Source organism: Primulina eburnea, chromosome 6, assembly GCF_022965805.1.
Source record: "Primulina eburnea isolate SZY01 chromosome 6, ASM2296580v1, whole genome shotgun sequence".
Lineage (NCBI taxonomy): Eukaryota > Viridiplantae > Streptophyta > Magnoliopsida > Lamiales > Gesneriaceae > Primulina > Primulina eburnea.
The window spans coordinates 20,996,797-21,013,361 of NC_133106.1; the positions used below are offsets into that span (position 1 = coordinate 20,996,797).

The 16,565-nt window shown below is 34.1% G+C and overlaps 1 protein-coding gene across 3 annotated transcripts; it reads left to right on the forward strand.

Annotated features, from left to right (window-relative positions):
* Positions 1-5,828: 5,828 nt before the first annotated feature.
* LOC140833861 (putative pentatricopeptide repeat-containing protein At5g13230, mitochondrial) lies at positions 5,829-15,224 on the forward strand. 3 transcript variants are annotated; one of them, XM_073198339.1, is made up of 4 exons: positions 5,829-6,323; positions 6,562-6,612; positions 9,002-9,082; positions 12,656-15,224. In XM_073198339.1, the coding sequence occupies exon 4, from the start codon at positions 12,690-12,692 to the stop codon at positions 15,222-15,224; it is 2,535 nt and encodes an 844-aa protein (XP_073054440.1). In that variant the 5' UTR covers positions 5,829-6,323; positions 6,562-6,612; positions 9,002-9,082; positions 12,656-12,689. The 3 variants fall into 3 exon arrangements, with proteins under 3 accessions (XP_073054440.1, XP_073054441.1, XP_073054442.1); XM_073198340.1 differs by lacking the exon at positions 9,002-9,082; XM_073198341.1 differs by lacking the exon at positions 6,562-6,612.
* Positions 15,225-16,565: the final 1,341 nt, after the last annotated feature.

Below are 16,565 nucleotides of genomic sequence, written 5' to 3' on the forward strand. Positions count from 1 at the left end.
TTGAGCTGAAGTGCAACAACGGTCAGACATTTAAAGTAAATGGTCAGATGGTCAAACATTACTTTGGAAGTGAAGTGCGAAACATGGACAACATTCCACTTGGAGAACCAAAGTAGAAATGAGAAAGTCAGGCTGATGACTATAAACCAAGCGCTGTGTGAGAGGCAACCCACAATTATCTTTAGTATTCTTTTTAATTTTTATTTTATTTTAATCCCTTATTTGCTAATTTTAATTTCCTTTATTCAAGTATTGATTTGAAGTGTTTTATTTTTGCAGGTTATTAAAAAAATGATGGACAGTGTGCTTCGCGCACATGCACGAAGCCCAGCTCGGAAGGCAGAGACCTTGGCGCATATGCGCCACTCAGGGAGCACATATTCACGATATGACAAGGTGGATACACTCGGAAGGCAGAAGGACCCGCGCATATACGCCAAATAGAGGCGCGCATATGCGCGCTGTGTTATTACGGATAAAACTTGTACCCGAGACTTCGGTGCATATTCACCGTCTCAAGGCGCGCATATGCGGGAGACCTGATTTAAAAAAAAATAAGCGAAAACCCTCTTCAGAAAACACAGCAGCCTCTCCTCTCTCAGAAACAACAAGCCACCTCCCTCCTCTTCAAAAAATCCGACCGCCGCTGCACCTCGCCAAAAGCTGAACGCCAAATCTCCGACCACTGCTCAGATTCCAACCACACTCCGATTTTCATTCGCTATCTGGTGCAAGTAAGGGGTTTTATCCAAATTTTGTTCAATCCTCCATAATATTTAACATTTGTGTTCGATCTATTTGGAGAACTTTTGACATTGTGAATTGGGTACTTCAAATTGTTCTAAAGTAATTTGTGACTGGGTTTGTACGTTCGTTGCTAACCAGATTATTTGGTGTGGTGTGATTATATTTGCATTGGGGTTCGATTATCTGTGATTTTGGCTCCTCGGTTGGTTGAATTTGGTGCGGGCATTTAATTACTGTATTACATGGCGCCCAAAAAGAAATCCAAAAAAAGGTGCCTCTTCCTCCTCAAGTTTTGATTCTCACAGGTTTTGCAATGAGGAGGCCCAACAAGTATATGAGATCTCTATGACAAGATCCATCATCCTGGAACGGGGATTTAATTTGTCAATTTCACGTGGTGTTATTGTGGAAGAATTGGAACGCCGAGGATGGCTTGAATTTGCTCAACACCCTTTGGATGCCGTTATCTTGGTTGTGAGAGAATTCTATGCAAACCTCCGGATTCGTCATGACGAGTCTAAAGTCTTGGTGCGAGGTAAATTGGTGTCGTTTGACTCTCGAACGATAAATATGATATATCAGATGCCCAGCTTCGACCATGACGAGTACAGTGAATTTCTCGAAGAGTGGGTTGATTATACAGAAGTCATCTGGACCGTATGTCAAGTCGGTGCTGCCTGGAAAATGAGATCGAGCGTGCATATTTCTTTAAAAAATCCGACATGGGCCCTAATGCAAGTGCTTAGACATCCTTTGTATTGGTCCGAATTCTCCTGTCCTCGCACTATTATGATTTGATCAAAGACAAAGCTGCACTGATCTTTGCTATTCTGATGGGAAAATATGTTGATCTGGGGAAAATCATCTATGGATCCATTATGAGAGTCGGCGCAGGGTTAGCCACGATTGCTCTTCCATATCCTTATATTGTTATCGAGCTATGCTGACAGGCCGACGTGTCATGGGCCCCTGATAAACCAGTGCTAAAGCCGAAGGCCCCCATTGTTGCCTTCTTTGGAGCCGCCTCTTATATTCCCTATGAGTATCAAGCCGAAGAGGAGATCCCACAGCCACAGCTTCTGCCACCACCACCACCACCTGCAGCAGCCAAATAGAGCAGGAGAGACAGATTTTTTGGCGACTGGAGACCAAGATGCAGGACCAGAGGAGGTTACTGGTTGAGCAGCGCCAGGTGTTGGATTCTCTTTAGTTCCGCACCGACCATTTCATGTGATATATGATGGACTTCACTTCCGTGCTTGCTAAGCGGTTTCCACCTATAGGTCCAGATGATCCGATGTTTCCCCAGCCACTTGTATGGCCACCTCAGTACGCGGGACCTTCTTCCCAGGCCCCACCCCAGCACATGGATGAGGATGACGACGATGGTGACGGCCAGCACTGACGCTTGTCGTGGGAGGTATGATTGTTCCGTTCTTTCCTGTTTATACATTGAGGAGAATTCATACTGTAAGTTTGGAGGGGGGGTCAATTTGCTTGCATATTGATTGTTTGAGTTATTAATTTATTGTTAGTTAAATTTGTTGTTAGTTATTTTCTGCACAGTAGCTTTATTTATTTATTTTATTGCACGCTAGAATTGTTAGGAAAAGTCATGGATACGTCATTGTGTGGTCAATGATGATAATGAAATCGTGATTTTAATGCATATGTGTATTCATGATAACTTGGGAGTCTCAAATATATTTGCACGGTCATGTTCGTTGATACTATCAATGCCTAGAGACAATTTACATACTTATGATGCTAAAAGATCTGAATTTTAGTATTTCTCACATGACATTAACCGACACCTTTGCAAACACAGAAATGACCTAGGCACTCTTTCTCAATGTCTTTGGACATGTTTTTATTGTTATTATCGTTCGTTAGCCCATTGAGCCTCGAGTAGATTGAGATGCTTGATTTTTTTCCTTTGTGCATATATCTCATATATCCGTTTTATTGAAAAATGTATGTGATTGGTTTGTACGAATTTACTAATTGATTGACGGAAATCTAAAACTTGCTTTAACACTTTTCGAGGCAAAATACAGATAATATGTGACATAGGAGTGATTTAGGCAATCTTTGAAACCGTTTGAGCCTTTGAGCCTACCAAATCAACAAATATCCCTAGTGTCCTATTTTGAGCCTGCTAAAAATCAAGTGGTGTGTATCGATGACATACAATTAGCCCCCACTTGTATCTATTCTGCATCCCATAACAACTACCTAATGAAGCTTATACACTTACTGTCCTACCTAATATTGAGAGAAATAAGTTCATTGGTGCTGTAATGATTCAAATACTCTTTGAAAAGAAAAAAAAAATTAATGTGCAAAAAGGAGTTCAAAAAGAGACAAAAAGAAGAACAATCATCAAATGAAGGAATCAAAAAATGGTGAAAAGGAAAAATATGGGAAATAAAGGATATGATGGGGAAGAAAACAATAAGGTGATGGTGAATAAAATGAAAGTGAAGATGATGAAAATTCGATTATTTCTCTCAAATTTTGATTTTCACACCTTCTATTGTAGCCAAGAGCCATAGCCTAACGTTACAAGCCTACAAGACATATTAACATTGTCACATTTATCCAATATACAAATGGAGAAAAATTGTTCAAGTCAAGCCTATGGATACCTGAAAGACATTGTTAACAAGTATGGACTTTAATGATTTGCCTGTAAGCATCTCTTTGTGTGACATCAACTTTTGGTATACCTATGTTGAATACTTAATGAGTCAAATAATCATCACTAAAGCCCTTTAGGCTCTGTGCAAGTAAATCTGTATGTTAATAAAGTGTGTGTTAAACTGAACTGAAGATCTCTTGAGTTTATAAGGCTAGTAAGTGTTGTGAATCTATTTGAGCAGTTGATTGGGTAAATGAGCATTGACATAGCACCCACGCACGTGACTCTTGAGTAATCGTGAATTACATGAAAATAGATGAGTCGTAAGCCAATATCACTTTTTGCATATCCATGATTTTAGTTGTGAGCGTTAATTCTTCCGTGAAACTTATTTTTATTGTTATTTTTGCTCGGGACTAGCAAAAGTTCAAGTTTGGGGGGATTTGATAAGTGAAAATTGTGCACTTAAATTATCCTTATAATGCATATAGATTGTTAGTTTTCTTGGGCGGAATTATGCGTTTTTGTTATTTTGGTGTGATTTCGGGAATTTAGGTAAAGCTACTTGGGCGTGAAAAGGAATGAAAATGGCGCTTAGAAGAAATTTGTGAGAACGCCCCAGCTCTGGAGGCAGCGAGACCCACGCATATGCGCGAGTCAGAGGCGCGCATATGCGCGCGAGATACATCAAAGACAACAAGACAGAGGGCCTGCGCCAGCTTGGGCGCGCATATCAATAAGGAATTCCAGATGCACAATCCAGAGAGTCTCACGCATATGCGTGGAGCTTGGGCGCGCATATGCACGCGAGAAGAATCCCAACACAGAAGGACCCACGCATATGGGCGAGTATTGGGTTTCTGTACACTATTATAGATTATTAGTAACACAAAATAACAAGTTTTGTTAACATCAAAATCAAAATTGCGAACTTGAAAAGCTCCAACAGATTTGATAGATTTTTATTGACTTTTAAAGAATCTTATAGAGTTATAAACAGATTTATGTGGATTCATGTAAACTTTTTTGCAAGATTTTTTATAGATTTTTGTGAAATTTTTTTTATATAAAATTTTATAAATTTTGTACTTAATTATAAAATATTATATTTATTAATTTCTCTGAACCAATAATTAATTGGCATACATAACATCTTCATTTTGAAATAGTTTTTCAATATTTATATTAATAAATAAATTTACATATTTAAAAATTAAATCATTTAATCATTACATGTGTATATGTGTGTTTGTATGCATATTTATAAATTTTTAAAATACATCAATTAATTAATCTGTAATCTTGTTTTTGAATTTATAATATACATGTGAAAATAATATTATTTAGCATTGTGTGGATATAATTTTGTATAAAAATATCATAGCTTACATATTAATTGAAAATGCTAAAAGGAATTTAAAAAATCATGGTTGTTGCGAGCTTATTTAATTATTAAGAATTAAACGACATTTTTTGGATCATCTTTTATTATTATTGAATATTACATTAATTTGTATAAGTCATAAATTAAAATCACAAAATCAATTCTAGAATTCAAAATTTCCTATGATATTAAAATAAAAAATTATTAAATGAACAATTTGCCAAAAAATGAAAACGAAAGATGAATACATATATAGAGATACACTTCAAAAATTTGAGAGAGTGATAGAGATAGATAAGAGGAGAGAAGATAAGAAAAGAGATTATATGAAGTTACATAGAGAGAAATAAATAGTTTGTGTATACGTTAGAAGTTTTAAAAATTCATCCAAATCTTTGGATTGAACCAAATACAATTTTTGACAATTTATAGTTGTTTATTAGACTTTAGAGCAGGTCTCTTGTGAGACGGTCTCACGAATCTTTATCTGTCGGACGGGTCAACCATACCGATATTCACAATAAAAAGTAATAATCTTAGTATAAAAAATAAAATTCATAGATGACCGAAATAAGAAATCCGTCACAAAAATTTTTGTCTAGCATTTAATGTTTGTATGTTAATGAACTAAAAGTTATTAAAATTCTATTAAAAATGTGAATACCTCTAGACTTTTCAGTTTTTAAAAGTCAATGTTGAATGTCATTTGACTTTTAAAACTCAATGAAAGTCTATTTTGAATACCACTATACTTATATAGAGTATGTAAAAGTCTTAATTGAATAGACTTTTAAAATCTATAAAAGTTATTAAAAATCAATAATTCTCTTACATTGAATACACCCAAAAAAAAAAAAAAACTAACATTCAAAAAAATCATTCAATTTCTGAATAATAAATCTCATTAATTATTTGTTAATTTGATATAATTAAGTAACAAATAATTATTTGATAAATAATATCAAAATTATTTTAAAAACTATGCGGAGAAATATCGAAAATCTAAAACCTGTATTACATGTTTCAGCAAAGATAACCAGAAGTAATAAAAATATTTAAACCCTAACCCTCTTCAATCCCGTCGCCACTGCCGTCTGGAGGTAGCTGGAAAGTGGTCTACGACCTCCTAGGGTTGTTACCCATAATCTGTAGCCTCGATCTAAGCATTGAATCTCGAGCCCGATTTGTGCGACCCGAAATTCTGATATCGCGACCAAGCTGCGCGCTCTTCTTCTTGGATTCTTAAGGCATTTTCGGTGCGATTTCCGGCTTTTTTGTGGTTTTAATAGCTTGGTTTCGAAGCTTATATTGTCATTAGAGCCAAGCCCAAAGCTTCCAGGTCGAACCAGCTGGCTTGTTCCTGTCCCAGCTCGAGTCTAGCCTCGATTTTGAGAACTTTGTAGCTCGATTTCCATCTTGTTTCGCGAGTTCGAAGGCTACCAGGATTCAGAAATTTTAATTTTCGGATTTAAATCGATCATCGCATTTATCCCACTATGTTGATTTATTGTCGGATTAGTTGTTGCAGGATCCGGAGTTGGACGAGTCGAGGTATATTTTTGACGAATCTAAATTATTGTCGAACTATTTAGAGCAATATATTTTTTGGTATGTATTCGATAGTTGTGAATAATGTTGCAAATATTCGAGCTTAGGATTATAAAAAATATGATTGTTTGGGAAAATAGTTCAAATTCGATAATTTGGGAATTTTAGTTGAATTATTACAATAATTATGAGTTATATATTTAATCACTTGTAACTTGTAATTGTAATAACTTAATTACAGGCCTTGGAAGTTCACGTTGATTGTTCGTTGACCGTCATCGAGTTGGTGTAGGTATGTTATAACGAGTAACGAGTTGACATACTAAGATAACCATAAATTATGTTTTATGCATAATTATGTTGTATATCATGTGGTTATGTGATTTACATGAGTTATGAAATATGAAGTGTATCGTTGTTTATATTTTCATTTATTTGGCATATTACATGACCTTTAGAATAAGGGATGCTACATATGGCATCACATCTCGAGCCCTATCATTGCCAGCCGATTCATGTTGTATTGTACTTTTGGCACATGTTGTACTTTCCTAGGACCAGGGTGTGACTCTTGCGGTTTTTAAAAGAACTTGAGACCGGAGATACGATCGAGTACTCTTGAAAGTATTGTCTGTGATATACTTTCGGGGTTGTGATATCATATCTATTTCGATGTCCTGACATCCTATTGTACGTTGTCGACGGTACGGAGGCTGAGCCCTAACTGCTAGTTATCATATCTATTTCGATGTCGCGACATCCAGTTGTACGTTGTTGACTGTCTGACTGCTACTTTGGTTGCACGCCTGACATACCTCACATACTTAGACATAGTCGTTTAGCTGTATGACAATGTGATTATCGTGTGTGTTGTTGTTTTAGCATTGTTCCTATTGCTATCGTACCTTTTATTGGCACTTGTTTACCTTATTCGTATTGAGCTCAGTTTCATGTATTGCTTATTGCATATATATTTATGTGTATGCATGATTTAAGTTTGTTGTCGTTGTTTTGTTGTTCTATACAAGAGACTAACCCTTTTCTTGGGGGCTGCCGTAGCGGCTTTTTGGGCAGCATGGCATGCCATTCAAGTGTTTCAGATCCACGAGGTAGAGCTTCTGATAGTGGAGGCCAGTGAGTTGGCAGTTTGTTGACGTTTTGTTGGATTTAGAGTCTCCCGTATATTATCTATATTATTATATAGTAACGCATCAGCCCTTAGAGTAACTACTTTGGTCGTTTTAATAGACTACATAATAATGCACCAGTCCTTAAACTAATTACTTTCGTCATTTTAGTATATGGACAAAAATATCTCTTCTTTCATATTTCATTAAATTTATTATTTACCACTTATAAGTTCTAACTATAATCTTTCATTCAATTTAGAAATAATTAATATTTTAATTTATCTTTAGATACACCTATACCGAACTATAACATACATATACCGACTTGAACTACAACATAAAGTTATAAACAATCACAAGTCAACTTGAACTTCCAACTTCAAATCCTCGGCCTATATATTTAAATAATTCACAAAGCCGATTTAAATATATAACCCAACATCAATAACTCAAATAATTCAACTAATATTTCTTAAATTTAAAGTTCAATTATTTTCACAAAAATCCAATTAAATGATATATATATATATATCTATCTGGAATTCGTTCTAAAATTCCCAAAATATTCAACAATACAGTACCAACTAGTTCGTCATAAACTTGGGGTTGTCAAAAATATACCTTGAACCCGTCCACTTTCAATACCGGGGAGATGTTCCTTGTAATTGTATTGTATTTTGGAGTTTTTTTCCTATTGTTTGGACTTTGTTTTAGTGTGTCTGAGCTAGTGTGCTCTGGATATGACTTTATTTGTTTAGTCGTGGCCAGTGCGGCTGTAGGTTTTTATTTGTGTTCTTGAATTTAAACTTGAGTATTTTAATTATTAAAACCGTTGTCTGTTTTTTTCCGGCATGCCCAACTTACGGAGAGGTCATGCCGGTATTTTTCTAAACCCAAATTTTATTTTAAATCGTTTTTTTGTTGCCTTCGTTTATAAGTTCTTTAATTGCATGTTAATTAAATGTAATTAAAGTAACCGGGCCTCACAACTTACTTGTTTCTCCTAGAGTTTATTTGTTGTTATTTGGACTGTGTGTTGGTGTTTTTAAGCAATTGCGCTCTGTTTGTGGTTTTTATCCGTTTAGTCTTGACCAATATGTCTGAAAGTTTTTTTGTATGTTGTTGGATTTTAAATTTGAATATTCTTACTATGAAATTGTTGTATGTGTTTCCAGGTATGTAATTAAATTAGTATCTGCTGATTTGGCTAATATTAAATCTTTAATTACATGTTAATTAAATGTAATTTGAGTAACCGGGGCTCAAAATTGGTTGGACTTATTTTAGCATTTTGATGTTTTTTAATTTTGCTTTTTTCTTTTTTGAAAAATCAATCAATGTGTTGTGTCATACTTCTTGCCTTATGTGCATATCTGGTTTGAATAAAATAGTTTTGATATTTTTTACTTTTGAGGTATTTCCATTTTGATTGTTATTTATTATTTGAGTGTATCTTTGATACGCAATTCACTACTTTATGGTTTGGATCTAAGTTTTTCATTATGTGAATTTTGTCTTCCGATTTAAACCCACACTTTTATGTTTCTCCAGAATCTCAAAAGAAACCACATGCTCACCTTTCATAGATTGGACCGAGTTTTGATCCCACTTCGAACCTGTCAATTTTTCAAGGTTTGATTTTTTCCCTTTATTCTGTTAAGTTTTTTACCCTTTTGATTGTTTTCCATTTTTTCTATTTATTGTTTGTGTGCGTCTTTGGAATTGAGTTGGAGATGTTGAGAGCGAATGTGCTAAAACTACAAGAATACAATCAACAAGAAGCTTTTTGAAACACACAAATTCTTGTATTCCATGGTGGTTTGCTTTTGCCTCTAAACTTTGAAAACAAATTCATCAAGGCCACAATCTCCACATTTAACATACACATCAAGGATAGCATTTGAAACAAATACATTGATATTAAGATCATTCTTACTACATGGCAATAGATTTGTTTTCCGAATCACAAGCTCCGAATCACAAGCTCTCATTAGTAGGGGTGAGCATTCGGTGAACCAAATTTTTTTGTGGCTAACTGAACCGAACTGAATTTTAGCCAAATCAAATTAATATCGCTTATTTCAGTCGGTAACTGAATGAAATGATATTTTCTTAAAAACTAATATACAAAATTAATAATTGAAATTTGAGATTTTTATCATAATGAAACACAACATACAAAAATAAAAATTACAAAAACTACGCACATATAAAACATTAAAAATATTATAAATTATAATAAATCATAAGAAACTAATTTAAAATTTAATTATTTTATGACATGGTTAATTATGTTAACAAATTTCTGATTTAATTCGGTTCGATCGGTTAATTCTGTTTAACCGATATAATGCTCACCCCTTCCAATTATTGGCCAAGCTTGAAGGACATTAACTAAAGTGAACTGGTTGAGACAAACAAAGACTTTCTTCATTTGAAGAAACAGTCTAAAACTTCATCACGCCGATCACACTGTGAGTGCCCAATAATCATAAAACTCATTGGAATTACATTATCCTTAGGGATCTAATGAAATTCTTGTTAAGAATCCTCGATATCTCCAGATTCTTCATACAAGTCAAGTGATGTAATCGCCACATACCTATCCATCTTCGGCAAATCCGTGCTCTCAACTAACTTCAAAATGTAGTGAACACAAATGTATTAAGCTCATTACTCTTTTTGTGCAACCTAAAGATCAATTTTACCGTCCTACCATACTTTTCAAACAATGAGTGACCCTGAATCAAAGTGACTAACGAAACCATATTTTTCTGCCGTACCTCCTCAAATTGCTTAACAACATCCTGCAAAATCCACCTTTGACGTAAAAATAAGTAAAACATTGGAAGCAAACAAATCCAAAAACCCATTTTCAGAATTTTGCAGTTATGAGTTTCATCTCATGAGTTGCTCGTTCTTTATGCAATGCTAAAGCATTTTAGCAGCGTATACATGAGACTCGAATTCTTGAATCGAGGACTAAAACAATTTGTTGCTGCTCAAGGGCAGCCAACGATGCTAAACCAAGCTGCAGATTCCAAGTCTAACAAGCACAGAAGGCCGACTTTTACTATTTAATACTAATGCAAGAGAACCTTATAAAGATTTGTTATTTTTAAGTGGACTTCCAAAACTAACTCTAAAAACGAGAAAGGTGTAAAAATTCATTAGTTGACGATATTATAATCTTCCATATTTTAGAAAACTTCCCATAATTTCCTTTCTATTTATACTTTATTCCATTATTTTAATTAACATTTTTCATACAATTTAATAAAATTTTATAAAAATATTTCAATGATTAAATATATTATGCATAGGCATCACATGTTTTGGACGCTAGTGTGTGTGTATTAGGTTGAAGGACTTAGAATAACTAACTTTGAGATCATAGTATTCGTTTTCAAATTACAAAAAAATTTATTTAATAAAAAATCTAATAAATTTGTGTAATTTATAACTATGGTATCCTTATAAAATTTTATTTAAATCTAAATGATCATATCACTAATAACATAAACATGGATTTAATAAAAAATGTAATTTTAATATATCTAGATTTTTTACATGAAAATTATTTATCACCTAAAATTTTTAATATATGCTAGTGCATCACATGCATATATATAAAAAATATTATATTAAATAATTTTTTTGTAAAAGATTCCAGTTAGGGATTGGTGTTTTATTTATCCGACCTAGTTAGGGATTGGTGTTTTATTTACTTATGAACTTGTCCTAGTTAGTTAATCAGTGGATGGACTGTGGATTGCTCATCCACTGGCTTTGTAACATCAAATATTATTACTTTAACAAATTAATAGTTTCTAATAAAAAAAATAAATAAATAAATTCCAAAAAGTGTAGATAAAGATAAGATATTTTATGAGGATAGATTCACTAAAATATATTTTTATGATATTTTTTTAAATAAAAAGAATATTTTATAGTTTGAGAAAATGAGTACTTTTGTTTTGATTGTATCACCGAAGTATTACTCCAAGCCCCTATAAATATAGATACATAGATAAAGAAAATGAATAGTTAGTAAGTTGAAGGAGATAATTTGTGAATATTTGAATTTGTGAGTGTTATTTTCGTAAAAATCAATTAATGTCACAAAGTCGTACCGAATTATGTGAATATTTGAATTTAAAGAAAGTGAATATTAATTTGTAGGAGATAATGCGTGAATATTTGAATTTGTTAAACTATTACTTTTATTTTCATTTTAATTAACATATATTTTTTTATTTTTCGTTGTTATATTTTAATACATTATCTCATATATTATTATTTTTCATTACATTTTAAAACTTAAAATCAATCATAATTTCTTCTAAAATTATATGGCTACTAAAAAATGGAAATTTTAAAATAAAAAATTATTATAAAATTTATTGTTTCATTAAAACAAAATAGATATAATTAATTTTAATACATAAAATTGATAGAGTTAAAATAGTAACTTTATGTTATAAATATAATGTCTTTAATCACTAGATGATTAATTAAATGTTTTATAAGAAAATAAATAAAGTAAAGAAAAATATTATTTTTTGTCTTGAATTTTAATATAATTTGTATGTTTTCTAAGCTTTAAATTTTAGTGGATTAAAACGTTGTACATCTCAATATTTTACATATTTTATTATTTTACCAATATTTTGTATTCATAATAAAACTTACAAAATATGAAAAATATCACATTTTTAGATTAAATTTTTTTATTCTATGTTTTTATTTCGATATGATAAAAAAATTATGATAATTTTTAAAAACAGAGAAATATTATATTTGAATTTTTCTTAAAAGTAGCAAATTTTATAATATAAGGATAGTTAGTTTGGGTAAATTTGTGTAATTATAAATTAAATAAAAAAGGTGGAATGTTACTAACACTTTTTGGAGATCTAAATTTATGGTGTAATAATTTTTTTTATTTAAACTTTGAACCAAACAAATTTTGGGTTTGAACAGTTTGATTTGAGTTTTTAATTTAAACTTTGAATCCAATCATTTAAAACAATACAAAGTGTGATGAACAAAACTGATTGAAACTATTTGTTTGATTTTGTTTGATTCAGTTTGAGTGCTATAGTGGACCAGCCTATTTTAAGTAGTGTCCTTTAATTTGGGCCGCAAATCATTGAAATGATGCTTTAATAATAGACCGCTAAGAATTTGTGTGCAGCGATACAGGTATATACAACAATGACTGAAAAGTTGGCCTTCCATGCTTGTTAGATTTCAGTTTGAACATATGATCATCAGACAAAGATGGTATAAAGTATTGCAGAAATGGACGCAAATTTCGAGACAATCCGAGGATTACTTTTTAATCTCCTGTATGAAGTTTGGTTTCGCATCATTTGCTGCCTTGGAGCAACAGCCATGGAGCAACAACAAATTGTCATCCTCGATTCAAGAATCCGAGTCTCATGTATACTCTAGAATGCTCCAGCATTGCATAAAGAATGAGCAGCCCATGATAGGAAAACTCGTTCACTGCGAAATTCTGAAGAGGGGTGTCTGTTTGGATTTGTTTGCCTCCAATGTTTTACTTAATTTTTACATCAAAGATGAATCTTTGCGGGAAGGTGTTAGGGTGTTTGATGAAATGTGGAAGAGAAATATGGTTTCGTTTGTTACTTTGATTCAGGGTTACTCATTGTTTGAGGAGTATGGTAAGGCAGTGAAATTGTTCGTTAGGTTGCACAAAGAGGGACATGAGCTTAATACATTTGTGTTCACTACTATTTTGAAGTTAGTTGTGAGTATGGAGTTGCCAGAGTTTGGGTGGTGCATTCATGCTTGTGTTTATAAGCTTGGTCATGATGCTGATGCCTTTGTTGGAACTGGGCTAATTGATGCTTATTCGATTTGTGGCCTTGTGGATAATGCTAAGGAAGTCTTCAATGGAATTGTTCGAAGGGATATGGTGTCTTGGACCGGAATGGTTGCTTGTTACGCTGAGAACAATTGTTTTGAGGATGCATTGGAACTATATAACCAAATGAGGATGGATGGATTGCAACCCAATAATTTCACGTTCGCGAGTGTTATCAAGGCTTGTCTTGGTCTTGGGGCAGATAGTGTTGGTAAAAGCATTCATGCTTGCATTTTAAAAACTTGTTATGATATGGATCAGTATGTGGGGGTTTCATTGCTTGACTTGTATGCGGGGTCCGGAAATATCGACGATGCTCAAAAGGTATTCCGTGAGATCCCCAAGGATAATGTGGTTCCATGGAGTTTTATGATTGCTAGGCACTCACAGTGTGACCGGTGTGAGGAAGCTTTGGATTTGTTTCTTCAAATGAGGAAAGCCTTTGTTTGCCCCAACCAGTTCACTCTAGCTAGTGTTCTCCAAGCTTGCGCTAGTAATGAGAGCTTGGGATTTGGAAAACAAATCCACTGCCTTGTGGTAAGAAATGGACTTAATACCAACGTATATGTTTCAAATGCCCTCATGGATGTGTATGCTAAATGTGAAGAGATGGAGGCCTCGATGAATTTGTTTTCGGAGTTTAATGACAAAAACGAAGTATCATGGAATACAATGATTGTTGGATATGTCCAACTAGGAGATGGAGAGGCGGCCTTCCAAATGTTCTTGAATATGTGTGAAGAACATGTGGTAGCAACTGAAGTAACATATTCTAGCTTGCTTCGCGCATGCGCTAGCTTGGCTGCCTTGGTTGCTGGCTGTCAGATTCATTCAGTGGTTATTAAAACCTTGTATAATGGGGATGATTCTGTGAGCAATGCTCTTATTGATATGTATGCAAAGTGTGGGCGGATTAAAGATGCTCAATTGATCTTCGATACTATGAGCCAGAGGGACATTGTTTCTTGGAATTCTATGATATCATCATACTCGATGCATGGTCTAGGTACCGAGGCTCTACAAGTTTACAAAGATATGTTAGAATCAGGATTCACACCAAATCAACTTACCTTTGTAGGTGTACTTTCAGCATGTAGCAATACAGGATTGTTAGATCAAGGCCAAATTTATTTTACGTCCATGCAAGAGGACCATGGTATTGAACCATGCATGGAGCATTATACCTGTATGGTATCATTATTGGGGCGATTAGGCCACCTCGAGAAGGCTGTAAAGATGATAGATGAAATTCCATCTGCACCTAGTGTTATGGTATGGCGTGCTTTACTGGGGGCTTGTGTTGCACACAAAAATGTCGAGATTGGAAAATTAGCTGCGGATCGTGTGCTGGAGATGGAACCGCAAGATGAATCAAGCTATGTGTTACTGTCAAACATATACGCCACAGCAAAAAGATGGGATCATGTTGCTCTCGTAAGAAAAAACATGAAGAAGATGCGAATAAAGAAAGAACCCGGACTCAGTTGGATTGAGAGCCAGGGAATAGTACACTATTTTGCAGTTGGAGATGATTCACATGAAGACATAAAACTTATTCGTGGAATGCTTGAATGGTTGAATGTTAGAAGCAAGAGAGAAGGTTATGCTCCTGATAATGGTGTTATTTTACTTGATGTGGAAGAGGATGAAAAGGGCCGCCTCTTGTGGCTACACAGTGAAAGGATAGCTTTAGCCTTTGCACTTACCAGAATGCCACCAGGAAGCCCTATTCGTATAATCAAGAACCTACGAACATGCGCCGATTGCCATGCAGCATTTAAGTTTATATCATCGTTTGTACACAGAGAAATTGTTATCAGAGATGTAAACCGATACCATCACTTTCAAGATGGTATTTGCTCCTGCCACGATTATTGGTGACAAAACTCAACCGGAAAATTACTGACGCTCAATTAGATGGAATCTTTATCAACTTGCCGCTGTTTGACGAGGTTGGTTAGGGGCGGGTTTGTTGTTTTGGGTGGTGAAAATGCAAGCCAGAAAGTGTGCTGTGATATTTGTTTGATTTGCAAATATATTTCTCTTTCATCTTACTTTTCTCTTTTTTTGCTTCAACGCACTATCTTCATAGATGCATTGTACTTTGCTCTTTTTTTGCTTTGCCACGTTTTCTTCATAAATAATGTATTTTATGTTTTTTTTGGTGTGTATTTGTTTGGTAGCAGTGTTGTCAAATATCAGTCCTCTAGTGGTGCGGTGAAAATGCGAGGTAGAAAGCGAGCTGCAATATCTGGTTTGGTTTGAAAGTATATTGTTACTCTTTTTTACTTTGCTACATTTTCTTCATTGGTGTATATTTGTTTTATAGCGTTTTCATCAAAAATCAGTCCCCAAGTGATGTGTTTGTGCCTCTCTTGAAAATGATGTTCCTCGAGGTGTGGTGTTGCTTATTTTATATGTTTTATAATTGTTTGTATCATTTGTGAATCTGAATTTTATTTCTAATTAAATACGATGAGAGCTATGCAAGTTTAATATGCACATGTGAGGATAATGTATATATATTATATATATTCTTGTTGTTTAATTTTGCTTCTTTGAGTCAGGTTGAATGGTCAATGAATTATTATGTGAAAAAAGGCGCGTTCTCTAATAATAAATTAAAGTTTTATGTAACATGTTTATCTTTGTGTATAATGGAAATAATATAACTCTAACTATAACTATCTGGTTCAGTGGGCGAATTGAGCTCGGGCCAAGACCCAGCGCATACGGACAGAATCTGATATATAGAACCGTATGGCCTTAAATTGATCGAAGAATCGACGAATGGAAAATCGTTTGATGATGGGTTGTGCCGGCTTCGGCCGTCAACTTCTCCACATTGTTTTCTGCCGCGACATTCACTACAATCAGGTGTACCAGTGTGTGTATTTTTTTGTTCCTTTTTGTACTTATTGATGAACTGGAATGCGTGCTTTTTGGTTTTGGTGTGGGAGCATTCATTTGTTTCCTCTGGTGTTGGTGGATTGGGAAATGTTAAATGTTACAGAGATTGTGGTTGACTGTGTGACAGCAAATCAATGGTTGCACCCGATGTGTACAACTCAGAATTGGATGATGAATTTTTGCCGCAAGTTTACGAAATAAAGTCAAGTGGTTCTTCTTTGGGAACCCTCTCTGATCATGGTACGTTTTTTTACTTCTCTCCTACCCGTGTTTATGGGGACAATGGGTACTTTTTGTTGAAAATTCACCTAT

What these genes read in the sequence shown, in the direction of transcription:
- LOC140833861 (XM_073198339.1), top strand. Translation starts at nt 12,690, where the DNA reads ATGCTTGTTAGATTTCAGTTTGAACATATGATCATCAGACAAAGATGG.